At 39.0% G+C, this 16,091-nt stretch overlaps 2 protein-coding genes across 2 annotated transcripts; both read right to left on the reverse strand.

The window, feature by feature from the left end:
• Nucleotides 1–29: 29 nt before the first annotated feature.
• On the reverse strand, nt 30–4,343 carry creld1a (CRELD disulfide isomerase 1a). The gene is made up of 6 exons (XM_085158476.1): nt 3,977–4,343; nt 2,853–3,024; nt 2,670–2,753; nt 2,413–2,508; nt 1,723–1,863; nt 30–1,614 (listed from the first exon to the last, which is right to left on the reverse strand). Exons 2-6 carry the CDS (start codon nt 3,022–3,024, stop codon nt 1,394–1,396), a joined length of 714 nt encoding a protein of 237 aa, XP_085014602.1. The 5' UTR covers nt 3,977–4,343; the 3' UTR covers nt 30–1,393.
• A 116-nt stretch (nt 4,344–4,459) lies between these two features.
• On the reverse strand, nt 4,460–13,304 carry LOC146518440 (uncharacterized). Its single transcript, XM_085158473.1, has 15 exons — nt 11,697–13,304; nt 11,096–11,255; nt 10,579–10,813; nt 9,855–9,958; nt 9,673–9,778; nt 9,544–9,585; nt 9,313–9,431; nt 8,715–8,771; nt 8,549–8,609; nt 8,234–8,457; nt 6,030–6,083; nt 5,892–5,946; nt 5,710–5,811; nt 5,513–5,551; nt 4,460–5,420 (listed from the first exon to the last, which is right to left on the reverse strand). Exons 2-15 carry the CDS (start codon nt 11,201–11,203, stop codon nt 4,849–4,851), a joined length of 1,878 nt encoding a protein of 625 aa, XP_085014599.1. The 5' UTR covers nt 11,204–11,255; nt 11,697–13,304; the 3' UTR covers nt 4,460–4,848.
• Between the last annotated feature and the right edge of the window lie 2,787 nt (nt 13,305–16,091).

Below are 16,091 nucleotides of genomic sequence, written 5' to 3' on the forward strand. Positions count from 1 at the left end.
TACCTTGAAAAATGTGCACATGGAAAGCATTGAACATAACAGCTTTACTACAAATTTCCATACACCAACACAAATCAGGATCCTAATGAGGACACATAATCTTTCCTTTAGTTTGTGCTGACAGCAAAAAGCAAAGATGAAAACCAGCACAGAGAGAATTTGACTTCAGAAACATGAACAGGTAGAAATGGAGGCAGCAGCCTAACTGCTCATTGCTGCTTTTGCTACATGTTAAAGTTCAGGGTGTGGCTGCTGAGCTGGGGTCCACATGCCTTGGACCATCGTCTGTAAACTATAAAGATGGTTATGTTGGAAAATTTTAAATAGATCACCAGTTTGTGAAATACTGAGACCAGGCTGTCTGGCAACAACAACCTTGACATAGTCAAAGTCACTTAAATCATTAGCCAACTATATATTTGCATAAACGGCAGCTGAACAGGTGTACCTAAAAAAAAAAAAAAAAAAAAAAAAAAAAAGGGTGGTGAATGCATCCTCTCATTGTATTTTGGCTGCTCCAAATACAGAGAAAAAAACCCAATCGTTGCTCATTTCTAATGCAGTACATACAAATAACAGCAGCATTTTATATGGAAAACTGGCCATGGTCATTACCTTGGACTGCTGCAGGAGCACAACATTAATGTGTTTGTTTAATATAGATAATAATCTAAATACATGACTTTCTTCCTAAGCCTTCTGCTAAGATACCATCTCCCCCCTTTGTTTAGGTCTTTAGTTTGGATTCTTTGGCTCTTACTTGTGTAAAGTGAGACAACATTCATCGTGGTATTTAGATGTCTCCAGCTTCATTAATGTCCTTGTGAGAAAGATACTTGAGACCCTGAAAGTCAGTTTTTTCCTGGGTGTCTGTGCCAATACTTTTAAAGATTTAACAGGTTTTACTTGAATCTCTGCAATCAAACTCACTAAAACTGCAATGTGCACATAGAATTCAAGACATCTGTAATTTTATTCTACGAAATAAGACGATGTTAGATACCACCAAATGCACTTCAACTCTTTAGCTGCTTAACTGAATCAACCTTTTGAAATCTCACTGCACAAATGTATTTTCTTTTCCATACTCCATAAGGACCATGATATCACACACTGACTTATGAAAAAACAATTTAAATCCATGAGTCTGAGAAAAATCTGCAATCTTGCAGAAGATAAGGCACACTAAATGTCACCCTCCTGAATTAAACAATTTTATAAGCAGCATAAACTTAAAGTAATAGTTTATATACTTTAACAAACAAGAAATTTTCAAAAGCACATATTATATTCCACACAATACAAAATAATGCAAAACTCCATGGCCACTCTATGCAGTAGCACATTGGTTTGTCCATTTCCTGTAAAGTTCTCTTTGCAAAAGTCTGCAACTCTAACGTCCCTTTACAAAGCTGTCTAACAATCGGTCGCCTCGATCAGAAAGCCAGTAACCCGCCATGGCTGCCAATCCTCCCATAAACACAGATGTGTAGACCAAATCTCCCTTTGCTGCAAGTGTTGCCAGAGCACAAAGGACCACCCCAAAAAACATCTGCTTCAGTATCTCCACCTCATCATCCTGGATATCCTCAAATAGACCTTTCTCCTCAAAATCTGCAGGAGAAGGGTGGGAGAAAAGAAGAATTCAGTTTGGTTTCCTTTGAGCAAATTTTCTGTTCATGTATTTGTAAGTGTCCATGGTTAACATTAGGTGGCACTCACGAGGCAACTGCTTTTTCACACAAACACTGTCCATGCGGATGAATCCTTCAGCGCAGTCACAACGGAAAGATCCTTCTGTGTTGGTACAAATCTCATCGAGACCATGGCAGGCAAGCACACGGTCACTGCATTCATCTATATCTGAGCAAAACAATAGCATCAGAATGGTCAGACTTTTTAAGCAGCTAGAGCTTTGGAGCTCTACTTTTACACCATGTACCTGCATCATTATTTTTCACCTACTTTTTGCTCTGTCTGTCATATAGAGTGAAACTAGCACATATAACTAGCGATGCTTTATTGAGTCATTTGTTTGCTTTTGGTTCACATTTAATCAGCTACCAGTATCTCCTCCTTCATAGCCTGGTTGCACTCAATGGTGTTTTTGCCTCAAGTTTTGTTGTTTTGACCTCTAATGGGAACAATTTTCTTGCATATTTTTTCAGTGTACTCTTTTCACTGGAGGCTGACATACAAGCTCTTTCTTCAAACATTCCTGAGCTTGTCTCATTTTTGTGCTCATTATTTTTAAGGCAACAATATTGCAAAAAAAAAACACTTTTATATTGTGAGAAAGAATCATACCAGGTATTTTATTACAACACGATATGGCACAGGCCAGTTTTACAGTGTTTCAGCATTTTTGGAACTCGTGTGTATATCATGCACAAACTATTCTCTTGTATTTACCCAAACACTTGGACCCTGTCAGTCTGTACCCAGAAGCACATTTCCTGCAGCGTGCTGGTCCGCTACCCATGCAGCCCACACAGGCCACGTCGCAGCCTGAGAAAAGAGGGGTCATTTCCTTTTTTTAATCCACTGCCTGCATTGCATTCTTAAGCTGCTGCAAATAATAAGCAAACAAGTGAACAATAGGTCCAATTCTCAATTTTCTGCATGAGTATCCAACATAGTTTCTTTAACACGAACTCTAAGGCACTGACCTCTGCACTCAAAGGATCCTTCTGTATTAAAGCAGTAACTGTTTGGGGGACAGTTACCCAGCTGTGTGCCACACTCATCGATGTCTAAAACACAACATTTAAAAAGGTAAAAACATCTTTTTTAAAAATTAAATATATAAGTGATAATGTCTTGACTCCAGAAAGAAGCTCTGTATACAGTACCTACACAGATCTTATTATGGAGTGTCCATCCAGCTCTGCATTCCTCACACTGGTCATTTTCTGGCCCTGAACACAAACTGCAGCTATCTGGACAACTGCTCACCTGAACAGCCAGCAGACTCCATAGACAAACACCCTGAAGCAGGTTTCTGTGGAGACTCTTCATGCCCATCTGGCCAGAAGATGAAACTATGAATTTGCTCCACAATGTCTTTACGAAATGGTGCTTGTGTTAGTAGAGATAAAGTGAGATTTATCTGTTTACTTCATGACAATATCAGTTATTTTCCACAATTATATTTAATGGTCTCCAACACTGCTTCACAATATTTCACAGATGTTTTGTTTTGACACAGGTTTATATATTAAAGTTTTACATATAAACAAAGGTTGCTTAAAAATACACAAAAATACTACTACAGTTCTGAATGATATATCAATTAACTGCTATTATCAACAGTTACTGGAACATCACAGACATATCATATCAAATGTATTTGTTGTCTTATATGTTCTCACTGTTTTTTATTAATTTATTGTTTTTTTTTATTGAACTAAACGCCGAAAAAAAGAGGCTTGTGGTAATTTAGAAATGATGTCATCACCTAGTTTGCCCAGTAGAGTGGTTACATTGTTTACATTGTACTCAATATTATCTGCAGCTGTAGCAAAGTATACACCACACTTGAGCAGAAAATATTAAGTTGCTATTTAGAAATTGTTAGCTAGAAAGTTAATAAATTTTGTTTTACTTCCCGAAAAGTCTAAAAATGAAAACCTCCAGTATTGGCTGGGGTAACAGAATACATTGCTTAACACACCCTAATTAGTGTTTTCCATATAAAGGATATTAACTTCTAAAATAGTCTTAGTTAATTTATTTGTTCCACCACTGTTTGGTTCAATATAAAAACGAACATTAACATAAACAAACAAACAAAACCAAAAGAAACCGGACGTACTCGGTTACCGTGCTTCTAAATATAAAGTAGCCTTGATGCCAGTCTCTGGTTCTTTATGTTTCACGTTGAAAAAAAAAACATATCAGCCAACAGAAAATCTGACACTAAAACAGGCAACACGACCAGCAACAAACTGACTCTGAAATGAAGAGTATTCGTTACCTTCGCGCTGCTATAGGGTGAAACGGGCAGAAAACTTTAAAAGAAGTGAATCCAAGACAGACCCGCTTGACACATGACCCGGCTGTTGGCTACATTGTGTTCAGTTGCAGAGATAACCCACACCTCCCGCGCGGGCGGAGCACATTTCCGTCCCAAGGCACCGCTCTTACGGAATGTGGTAATACTTATAACAAGTACTTCAGTAAGTCCTTACACTGGCCCAATAAGAGCCGCTGTCCTTCCAAAGACCAATCACAACTTGATGTGTTTTAGCTCTTAAACCAAACAAAAAAACAAAAAACAGAGGCAAATATAGTTATAGACAGGTGTGGACGGGCTTAGCGTGCACGGTTATTTTTAGTCTGTAGCAGTTACAGTTTTGTAGCTTTGACAATAAGACTATAACCGTTCTTACTTTCAAAAAATTCCCTAAAAGACCAAAATGAACAGTGAACCTTAGATCATCCAGATTTTTTTTTGCCGTTGTCTTTGTGTACAGAGATAATCATCTCAAGACATGTCAGGACTTAGTTTATACTGTCAGTTTGTATACACTGTCCTGGTACAGCAGCTGCTTCTGCTTAAGCAGATTTTTTTTTTTAAATAAGGCTTGAAGGTATGTGGAAATTTAGAACAACAGATTATTGGTTGTGGTCTCTGTATGGAATTTGTTGACTGTATTTGTGTCACTTATCACTGAGTCGGGAGTCTTATTCTTCATTAGCATATCATGGCAGCCAACTCTGATGAACATATTCTTCATGTACACACAAAAGCAATACAGCTTATTAAAGTACATTTGGGTGATTTAAAAGATTTACACGATGATGGCTTCTTGCTGGTCTTGGTCCCTTTTTAGCCATTGGAGTACCTCACCTTCCTCCATATGATCCTCTCTCTGTCTTTGTCACAGTTAGCTCAGCTAGGAGAGACTGAGTCTGAGAGGGAAGACTAAACAGTGGCAGCCCCTGAAGAAGCTCTGGTAAACACCTGTCTCTGGTGTGAGTCTCTCTTGGGTGGGAATCAAATTTCACCAAAACGAAACGTTTACCAGCTCTATCAAGGAGCTTGTCAGCTTGAATGAGGGACAGGGAGGCTGTGAACAAATCAGAATAAGGTGACCACAGCTTTGGTAGATCATTTTCTTTGTTCCCCATGCTTTGGTTGATAATATCTTTGTTCCAGTGCATCCATTCTTCGGTTCTCTCCAAGGCTCTACGTGTCAGAACCAGCAGAACTCGGCCACCTAGGCTGTTAAGCTCCAGCAGCTGTGAATGCAGCCATGGCAGAGGCCCCCAATTACACTGCTCCCTCCTGCTCCACTGGTCGACAGACACACTGAAGCCCTTGTCGCTGAGGTTGGACCCGATATGACACACCAACTTAGAAGTGGCATCATCCACGTCTGGGGGGCTCAGCAGGACAACATGACGCATCTTACCAACTTTAGAGAAAAGTAAGTAATGTCAGAATTGTATTGTTGTGGGTGTGTATGTGTATGTGTGTTTTAGTGAAAGTAGAGAAAAAAAACCTCACTTTTTACTATCCCACCATGTTGCCAGCTCCACACCCATCCTATAAAAGTAAGAAAAGTACAGGTAAATTTAAGTCACTGGATTTATCACTACATGGATATTTATCTCTTCACAAATAACTGATTCGCTGCACCGTGAATACACGATGTTATTGTTAGACTACTAACTCGAAAAAGAAAAGGAAATTTTCAAACCTACCCTTGATAGATTTATGAAAGGACCATAACAACAGCACAGTAATGAAAGCCAGCAGCATAACAGCAGTGGCTAGGAGACTCCAGCGCCACCTGCCAGCTGCAACTAGAAAAAAATAAAATCCCTTTTCAGAAAATAGAAGAATGCTATTCTTTTACAATTTTTAAAATGTGACATGTACCTACCATTGTTATCAAAACAAAATGGACCTAGGTCATGTTCCATTCCCTTTACTCTCATCTGCACAAACAAATAAAAACAAAGGAGTTACTTCTGTGCAGGAATCAGGTATGACTAAGTCTATACATTTTGGAATACTTTACCATCAAACACGGCAAGGGCCGGAGGGGTACATTTTCAAACACAAATGTGTTCACCTGATGAAACAATTGCAAATCCTATTAGTTTATATAATATAATAAATGTTCAGCTAGACACTGTTTTATTTTATTTTTGCCTAATACAGATACATTGATACTAATATTGGTACTACACTCATTGCAAATGTCCTTCATTTTCAATTAAGAGCTGGAACAAACTGATATAGTGCATACAATCCCGATCAAAAGTTTAAGACCACTTGGCAAAAATGGCAAAAAAAATTTTTTATTTTGCATGGTTGGATCTTAACAAGGTTCCAAGTAGAGCTTCAATATGCAACAAGAAGAAATGGGAGTGAGACAAAACATTTTTGAACATGTAGGTTTTTGAAAACAACGCTGAAACTGAAACAGGCTGTTTTACAATTCAATTTCAATTCAATTCAATTCAATTTTATTTATATAGCGCCAAATCACAACAAATGTCGCCTCAAGGCGCTTCATAGATACAGAGAAAAGCCCAACAATCATATGACCCCCTATGAGCAAGCACTTTGGCGACAGTGGGAAGGAAAAACTCCCTTTTAACAGGAAGAAACCTCCGGCAGAACCAGGCTCAGGGAGGGGCGGCCATCTGCTGCGACCGGTTGGGGTGAGAGAAGGAAGACAGGATAAAAGACATGCTGTGGAAGAGAGACAGAGGTTAATAACAGATATGATTCAATGCAGAGAGGTCTATTAACACATAGTGAGTGAGAAAGGTGACTGGAAAGGAAAAACTCAATGCATCATGGGTATCCCCCGGCAGCCTACATCTATTGCAGCATAACTAAGGGAGGATTCAGGGTCACCTGGTCCAGCCCTAACTATATGCTTTAGCAAAAAGGAAAGTTTTAAGCCTAATCTTAAAAGTAGAGATAGTGTCTGTCTCCCGAATCCAAACTGGAAGCTGGTTCCACAGAAGAGGGGCCTGAAAACTGAAGGCTCTCCCTCCCATTCTACTTTTAAATACTCTAGGAACAACAAGTAGGCCTGCAGAGCGGGAGCGAAGTGCTCTAATAGGGTAATATGGTACTACAAGGTCATTAAGATAAGATGGGGCCTGATTATTTAAGACCTTGTATGTGAGGAGCAGGATTTTGAATTCAATTCTGGATTTAACAGGAAGCCAATGAAGGGAAGCCAAAACAGGAGAAATATGCTCTCTCTTTCTAGTCCCTGTCAGTACTCTTGCTGCAGCATTTTGGATTAACTGAAGGCTTTTCAGTGAGTTTTTTGGACATCCTGATAATAATGAATTGCAGTAGTCCAGCCTGGAAGTAATAAATGCATGAACTAGTTTTTCAGCGTCACTCTGAGACAGGATATTTCTAATTTTAGAGATGTTGCGCAAATGGAAGAACGCAGTCTTACATATTTGTTTAATATGTGCGTTGAAGGACATATCCTGGTCAAAAATGACTCCAAGGTTCCTCACAGTGTTACTGGAGGCCAAGGTAATGCCATCCAGAGTAAGAATCTGGTTAGATACCATATTTCTAAGCTTTTCAGCGCCGAGTACAATGACCTCAGTTTTATCTGAGTTAAGAAGCAGAAAGTTAGTGGCCATCCAGGTCTTTATGTCTTTAAGACATTCCTGCAGTTTAACTAATTGGTGTGTGTTATCTGGCTTCATGGACAGATAGAGCTGGGTGTCATCTGCATAGCAGTGAAAATGTATGCTATGTCTTCTAATGATGCTGCCTAGGGGAAGCATGTATAATGTAAACAGAATTGGTCCTAGCACTGAACCCTGTGGAACTCCATAATTAACCTCAGTGTGTGAAGAGGACTCTCCATTTACATGCACAAATTGGAGTCTATTAGATAGATATGATACAAACCACTCCAGTGCAATACCTGTAATACCTACAGCATGTTCTAATCGCTCTAATAGGATATTATGGTCAACAGTATCGAATGCTGCACCAAGGTCAAGAAGGCTGTAAAATGGATGTTAAACAGCCTGTTTCAGTTTCAGCACTGTTTTCAATAAATTGCGTGCTCCAAAAAATGTTTTGTCTTTCTTCTTGTTGCATGTTGAAGCTCTACATGGAACCTTGTTAAGATCCAACCATGTAAAATATGATTTTTTTAGATAGATAGGTAGATAGGTAGATAGTAATAGTGAAGAGGCTGAAAAAGAGGAGTGCTGTATCACTTCTTACCCAGAGGCCCTTGATGTTTTGTTTCCATGCAGTGCCATTTTCCAGCTTTTGGCTGAAGGCACTCCTGCTTCGACTGTGTTTCTTAAGCAGCCACACTTTACCATCCAGCCTGCAAGGTGCAGACACGTTCCAGGATAACATTTCTCCAAAGCTGGTCATTTGTACATGGGGCTTTGACACGGTGATATTTTCCCATATGTTCTTTTGTGATTCATGTAGAGAATCTAGGGGAGACACATAGTGAGTTATGATGTCTGCATTTCAAGGAGGTAATCATCCAAATTAAACAAATAGACATTGCTCAAATTTTCTCACCAGATTTACTGAAGGGGCATTGTAGTGACCGTGTAGACCTTTGTCCATCCTCGTACCACAGCTATAGGACATGTGAATATGTGAATATGATAGTCATATAAGTCTGTATGGGACACAAGACTGCTGCTATTAGCCAGGAGAAATCATGTAAAAGAGCTGATGATACCTGGAGACACATGCAGCGGGTTACGGAGTACAGTGGTATGGTCATCCTGTTCCAACTCTGCAGAGTAACATTTAAAATGGCTTCAGCGAAGAGTAGTACAACTTTAGTACAATTTGCCTAATTGCCCGGCTACTTTTGTGGGCAGAGAAAGACAATATTCATCACATTTATCAGGTTATGTTTATCAGGTAGTTACTTTGCAGTGTTAATGATTACTTGTTATTATTTGCAGTGCATTTAATAAAGCAGCGAAAGCATTTCCTCCTCAAATTCTTGAATTATTCCTTAAACTACATACCTTCTTCACACACACCAAAAGTAATAAAATTAGCTTCACCTACACCAGCCATCGAATATTATGATTGTATACTTATTCGTGTTTATATAGCATCATGAAAAACTCCACATGATGAGTAATTTCTCCTCTGATGCTTTCTAATAATTTGAAATAAAGTGAAATTTCAAAGCTACAGTTTTACTTAGAATGGTGTTTTTGCTTATTTTACTAAAAAAAAAAGTCAAACCCTTTCCAACCTTTGTACAGAATATAAATGACAAACTATAAATGTCATCAAATTAAGGCACTGATATCACTAACCTGACACCTTCCCTTCTGCTCGTACTGGATGCACATCGAGGGGGGGTTCTTATTCCCGTCTTCAAGCTGCAGCTCCACTTGATTCATCTTTGAGTTTACTGCAAATGTGAATTTGGGCACTGAAAAGAGGAAATCAGTATCAGTTATTATTGTTTTTTTTTCTCTCTCCCGCTCTCTTTTTGTTGTTTTTTGCTTTAATTCACAGGGACATTGTTTGATTGTGTGTTTTACCTTGACACTCTGGTAAAGTTTTCTGCAGTTCCTGGGAGCACACTGAGAACAAACAGGTATATATGTCACTGTTGCCAGATGCGTAATAAGCTGTAGCTTTATAGTTCAAGCGTAATTAAAAATACACACCTTCATTAAAAGAAGGAGCAGCAACCCTTTCAGTTATACTTGAGCTACGGACAATCAGGGAGATTTCAAAGGGAAAGCCATCTGACTGAGTAATCACCACTGAGATCTGTAGAAGTCACATACAGATCAGCGTTAACGAGACAAGTATGGTGGCAGTGCAAAGTACATGGGGTTTACAATACCTTTAGCTGGTTTTGTTGAGTAAGAGCTTCATGATTCACTGTAAACACCACCTTCTTGCACTCTGGCATGGACGCTTCTGTGCAATAACATACTGTCAATGACCCTGTGGTAACACAGAAACAAACGAAGGTGTGGATAAGAATGGATTGAAACTGAATTTCAGATATGATCTCTCAAATGAACCAGTGAAAACTTCATTTCCACAATAAGCCAGTAGTTTTATCTGTCAAGACACTTGACTTATTTTGTATTACTAACCATTAGTAACTGAAACTAGTGGTTTTCACTTGTGCCACTGTAACTATGACAGCGTTGCAACAAACCTCTGCTTCTTCAGACTGACTTATGAAAAAGCAAATCAGATGTAACTGATTTTTATTGTGAGCTAAATTGTCTTTTTGTTAGCAAAACACATGTTCATTTCACACGAACCATTTCACAAATAAACTCCATGTTTGTTCATTCATTGTTCCAGTAATGATTCCCAACATGCTAGAACACGTTCTTCTACATCTCACTTGGATAGCTTCCAAAACACATCTGCTTGTATATCGCAGGAAGTAACTCTGACTTTCAAGTAAATAAGAGTCATTGTTCACTGTAGTGGGTTTCCTTCAACCAAGACAAAAGTTTAAAAATTGCATCACATAAAAAGGCACGTTACAGTTTCCTTTTGTACTAATACGAGGCTGATGTTTGAACTGATAAGTGGATTTCAAATACCTTGTGAAGTGATCTTGTCTTCTCTGTATTCTTCCATTTCTGAGCCAGAGGAGCCTTGATCCTCTGTGTCTTCATCTGGATCGATGTTAAACTCTATGTCTATCACCAAACATAATGCACATGCTGTCTTGTTCGTACAGCAGAGCTTAAAATCTGGTTTTAGTGTCTGAACATCCACAGTGTTTTTGCTGGGATTAACAGGCATCTCATCTTTCATCTTGCATTTAGAGAGACCCTTTAAGGAGAAAAGAATTTAGAGGAAAAACATTTGACGTGTTACTGAATGAGCCTGGGTGGCAATATTTGCAGTTCTGATGACTATGTTATAAAACATAAAACACTCTGATCATATAACCTTTTGTCTGCTTTTAATTAAATGTTTAAGAACAGACAACTTGATTGATGAAACAGGAAATGAAAATGTTCAGGGACATTATAATAACCTATTAATGAAAACTGTGTTTTATGTACAGGGCATGCCATTGTCGGTGTATTTAAGCATTGTAAATTATAGTACCTTTGAGCAAATGACTTTGTGGCTGTCATGTTCAAAAATCTCCAAGCCATGAACTGGCATGTGTAGACTCAGTAAAATACACCAGAAGGACCATCCAAGAGCCATCATTCTTCTTTAGGTATCTGCAGCAGTCCTACAGCATTCCTCTATGCATATTTCTCTGAGGACAACATTCAAACCTTGTTAAGCGAGTAATTTGGCAGCTTCCTGATCATCAGCTGGGTTAGAGATTGGAAGTTATACACATAGAAACTCTGTTTGTACAAGGAAGGGAGTGAGGCACTGAGATAAACTATAGACCCACATAAATGAATATGTGTTTCACATTTGTTTATGGCCTAGTCAAAAAGAGATAAAAATAAGTAATTTTGTTTAACAGAATAACTTAATCAATACAATTTAGATCTAGCAACTTGACTGGCATTGACAATCTTTGTGTTGTTAACAAATCCATTACAGTGTTCGCTGTTAACTCAATAGTCCTTCTTAAAACACATTCAAACAGTAAACAAGAACACTGTAGTATGACAATAGATAAGACAGGAGTATAATGACATAAAACTACAGCAAAATTAGTAATCTAATAGAGAAATAGTCTTACTTTCTTTAAAACCTCATGTTGTAATCCACTCCAAAGTGTGCATTTCCACTGGGTATTCAGCTCCACACCTTACCAAAGTAGCCCACAAGTGCTTGAGTCATGTGAAAATTGCACCACACCGCACGTCATTGTACTGAATCAAGACAAGTCCCTCCCTCTCTCTCCCTGCCTCTCTCTCTTTCTGTTCCTGTCTGCAACCGAGACTCAGCAATGCACATAATCCTAAAACTTCCTGCTCCGAATTCTTGATTACAGTGTAACCAACACAAACGACAAAGTTCAAAGTCCACAAGGAGGTTTTTTTCTGTTTTTTTTTTTTTTTTTTTTTTTTTTTTATCAGAACAAGGTTCAACCTTTTATAAGACTAAAGTATTCGTAAACAGTACACAGAGTGGTACTTTAACAGTTAACAGTTCCTATTTGGGGTTTTTTGTTCTGTTTTTTGGACAGCAGCCTTTGTCAAAAATTCCTTGTGTTGCTGTTTTTGGTAAATGGTGCCTAGATAAACAAGTTTAACACCTACTTGCATGTCTTTCATCCACTCTAATGCAGCCTGTTGAGTGAGAATTATTCAAGGAGGAACACAATGGCACACACCTTGCACAGCAGCTAAACTGGTTTGACCACATAATGCTTAACTAAACTCAAAACCGTGTCTTTCTCTTGAGAAGTAAAAAAAAGAATAATAAAAAAAAAGAAAACGTATATCAGTGTTTTTGCTTTGTCACTGTGAGACAATGGCACTGAAGTTTTCAAGCCTTTCTGCATTTACCATTTCATTTTTTGTCTGATTTGTTTTTCAGTGCACTGCAATAAACAGAAATTTCCAGTTTAAGATAACATCTTCTCTTTGTTTAAGAACCAGTTAATAAAGAGTGAGTGAACAGTGAGGCATATCACTACCCGCGTAACCGAACTCTGCTTGTCCCTGTCCATGCAAGTTTGAACACTTTGAAAACTTGTGCTGTGTTTATGTTTTTCAGTTTCTGCTATTACCATTTAAAAAACAGATAGCCCTGCTAATTTCTTTTCACTTAAATATGGAGTTAGCTTTTATTCATAATGCTTCAAAATTACTGCATTTAAACAGGTTGCCAATGTGAAGTATTTGTTACTTTAGCGCAGTATAAGAAGTGTTCACATTACTTTCACTTTTGGTTTGTATCATGAAGAGACAGGTGCATGCAGAGCTACAAGCTGGATTTTTTTGCATTCTTTACATTGAAAGGACTAGGATGCTTGGTAGAAAGCACTAAGACAGTAAGAAGTATATAAATAATACCTTTTTAACTGTCAATTCTGTGCAAAGGAGTAATGTTGGAAGGTAAAGTGGCACCACACATTTTCTACTGAGTAATTACCATTATTGCAAATCTTGATATATATATATTTTTCAAGACATTAAATATGAGTTTATAGGAGTCTTCTCTCACCCTCGTTCTCTGCGGCCTGCTGAAGCAGGGGGGCTAGGAGGAGGAGTTGGCCGTCCGACTGGGGTCCGGAATGTGGGGCCTCCCTGCTGCTGCGGAGTCGGGGCGGTCTGCTTCTCCCCACCGCAGGGAAAAGGGTAACACAACCTGGGTCTGGGTGCAGTTCCCCCCTCCAGGGGCAAGGGTACCCGGTTCGTAGAGTACGCTTGGGGAGTGTGATTGTGTGTACAGCGTCTCTTTATGTCTGTCTCCACGTTGGTTGAGTGTGGAGTAAGTGCATATGAGAGCATGAGGGTGGGAATGGATGTTTGTATCTGTGTGTGCCTGTATGTCTGTGTCCATATGTCAGGTTGGGTATCAGACGCCACCTCTCTGAGGACATCTCAGGCCCTCCAAGGTTTGGAGGCCTATCTCCCCCCACCACTTCCCCTGCCGGGGGCGGACTCCCTCAGACATCGGTGCGTTGGTGGTTCTTTGTGTCCGGGGGTGGGCGTCCGGGTACACACCGGCTCACTCCTTGGCGGCTGCTTATCGGGGCCTGGAGCCTGGGGCTCGCTTGGGCCACTTCGGAGGTGGGGTGCCCCCGGCCTCTCGGCCTGGGGCTTGGTCACTCAGGCACAGCTGGCTGCCGGCGGAGCTCACGGGCACATCACTGCAACCCCCCCTGGCTTCTGCTCCGTGGCTGCTGAGTGACCCCTCATCTGGGACTCTCCTCAGCTCTTTCTGGGACAGTGGCACGGCTGCCCCTCTGTTGGTCTTCCTTGGTCTCTTGTGTTCAGGGGGCCTCTGGATGTCTGGAGTTTTGATCTCCTCCATACCTGCTTCATGCCCTGGAGGACGGGGCAGTGGCCCCCCACACCCTCTAGCAGATCATTACATGAAGGAACCTTTTAAGAAAACAAGCGCGTCCATGCTCACAGGTGTACACACGGGTGATCACACACACAAACTACACCCTTTTTGGCTCCTACCTCAAAGCACACTGTGCTGTCGATCTTACGTGCTGCACAATAATGTTTAATATTTAGTATTTACTGTCATATTCCCATATATCATTGTGATGTTGTTTATTGTATTACTCTCGTTTTCTTCTACTTGTTTTCTTTTTTCTTTCTCAACAGGTGATCCAGGTGATCGATATATGTATTTTTTTTTTCTGCTTATTCTGTTGGTTTTTGTTTTTTGCCCTTCTCCCCCGTCCCTCTTCTCAACTGTTTTTCTTTCCCTCTTTCTTTCTCCCTTTTCTTTCCCCCAGTCAAGTCTGTCCCGTATTCAGCAAGTGAAAATAAAATAAAGAATAAAAGGTGAATCAAATGGACCATTACGGCAAAGCTGGGATGGTCAATTTGGTAAAGAAAATCCGTTGGGCATCTTTCTTCGCCTTTAGACAATAATTCTGATGACAAAAGAGCCAAACGGGACAGGCAAAAAAAATAAAAAAAATAAAAATAAATATGAGTTTATACGAGTCATTCATATAAACCTTTTTTTCTGTTAATGTTGGTAACAGGTAGAAAAGTATGAAGGAGCATTAGTAATATATTAGTAATATATATTATTGATCATTTTGAGAATACATTTGGAATTTCTTCCACAGTTTTCCGTCTGACTTTCTATGCCATCTTTTTAATGTCCTTAAAGTCCTCTCCACACTCTGTTTATGTGCTAAGAAATAACCTCCTTCTTACTAAAACTGATTCTGAAGTACGATCTCATTAACTCAACTACACAAGACGTTTTGCAGAGGGTAAAGCAGCCATGACAGTTTGTTTGAGACAACAACTGTAACATTCAGATTTCTTTTTCTCAAAATAGAATTACAACTTTAATCTTGAAACTTCAACTTTATTCTCAAAATGATAAATAATATTTTTCTTCTTAATGTGGCCTAATACTCCATCGTAGGAAAGACATTTTCCTCATTTTACTTTGAGTTATTTAACTTATTTCACAGTTAATATAAATCTTTCTTTTACAGCTTAGCTTATAACAAAGAAAACTCTGGTCTAGTTGTTGGAGTAAAAAACCTTAGTAAACAGAACCAATCAGTGCAAAGTTTAAAAAGACTGAAGAGACTGCCTAAACTTTTCTTTAGGAGTTTGATATGTCACTGTATTTCTTGGTCAGTCTTGGACACATCACCCAGTTTGGACAGGTGTGAATAAGTGACCAACAAACTAAATAAGGCCACACATTCTAAGGAGGAGAGGCCAGGGCAGTCCCCCCTATAAAAACATGGAGGCTCCAGTCAACATAACATAACAACACAAATAAAATAGCCTCTACACATTAAACTGAATATTTATGCTCACAGTATTCAAGTTAAAGTTGACAGATTATGTGAGTTAGGCTGTATGTTATATAACATATATGTCATGGTTCTTTATTGTGAACCAAAGTCTAACTTTTTGTTAGACTTTGGTTCCACTCCACTGATTAAAATAGCTGCCTTTCGGCACCAGTTGTGGCAGAGATGCATGCTGGGAATTTTTTTTAATCTGAACTTGTTCTCAGTCATTTGTGCAAAATGTCCTTTAACCTGTTGTCATCAAATATGGAGGAGCTAAGATAAGGCATATTAGAATATGTTGAAAGTAAGAAGATGAAAGACTACTCCTTCCCATTTAGTACTTTAGTTTTCTTTATATGCAGTTTTATTTTAAACTGTAAATCTGAGCATTATATATATGTTTTGGGAAACTATAAACAATGACCAAAAGGTAATAATAACAGTAAAAATTCTAACAATTTCTTTAGTAGTTGCAGTATTAGAAGTACTCATCATTTAAACCTGTGTTTAATTTTCCTAAGACTTCTAAACTGGTCCATTGTTTGAGTTAGGTGCCTCCTTATGCAGGAATAGGTCAGTGTTAAGTGGCTATATAAAATATAACAAAAAAAGCATTTCTTTGCAAATAGTCAAGTAATACTGGACATAAATGAGCGAAAAGGGAGCCAATGTCCA

Source organism: Neolamprologus multifasciatus, chromosome 5 (genome assembly GCF_963576455.1).
Source record: "Neolamprologus multifasciatus chromosome 5, fNeoMul1.2, whole genome shotgun sequence".
Taxonomy (NCBI): Eukaryota; Metazoa; Chordata; class Actinopteri; order Cichliformes; family Cichlidae; genus Neolamprologus; species Neolamprologus multifasciatus.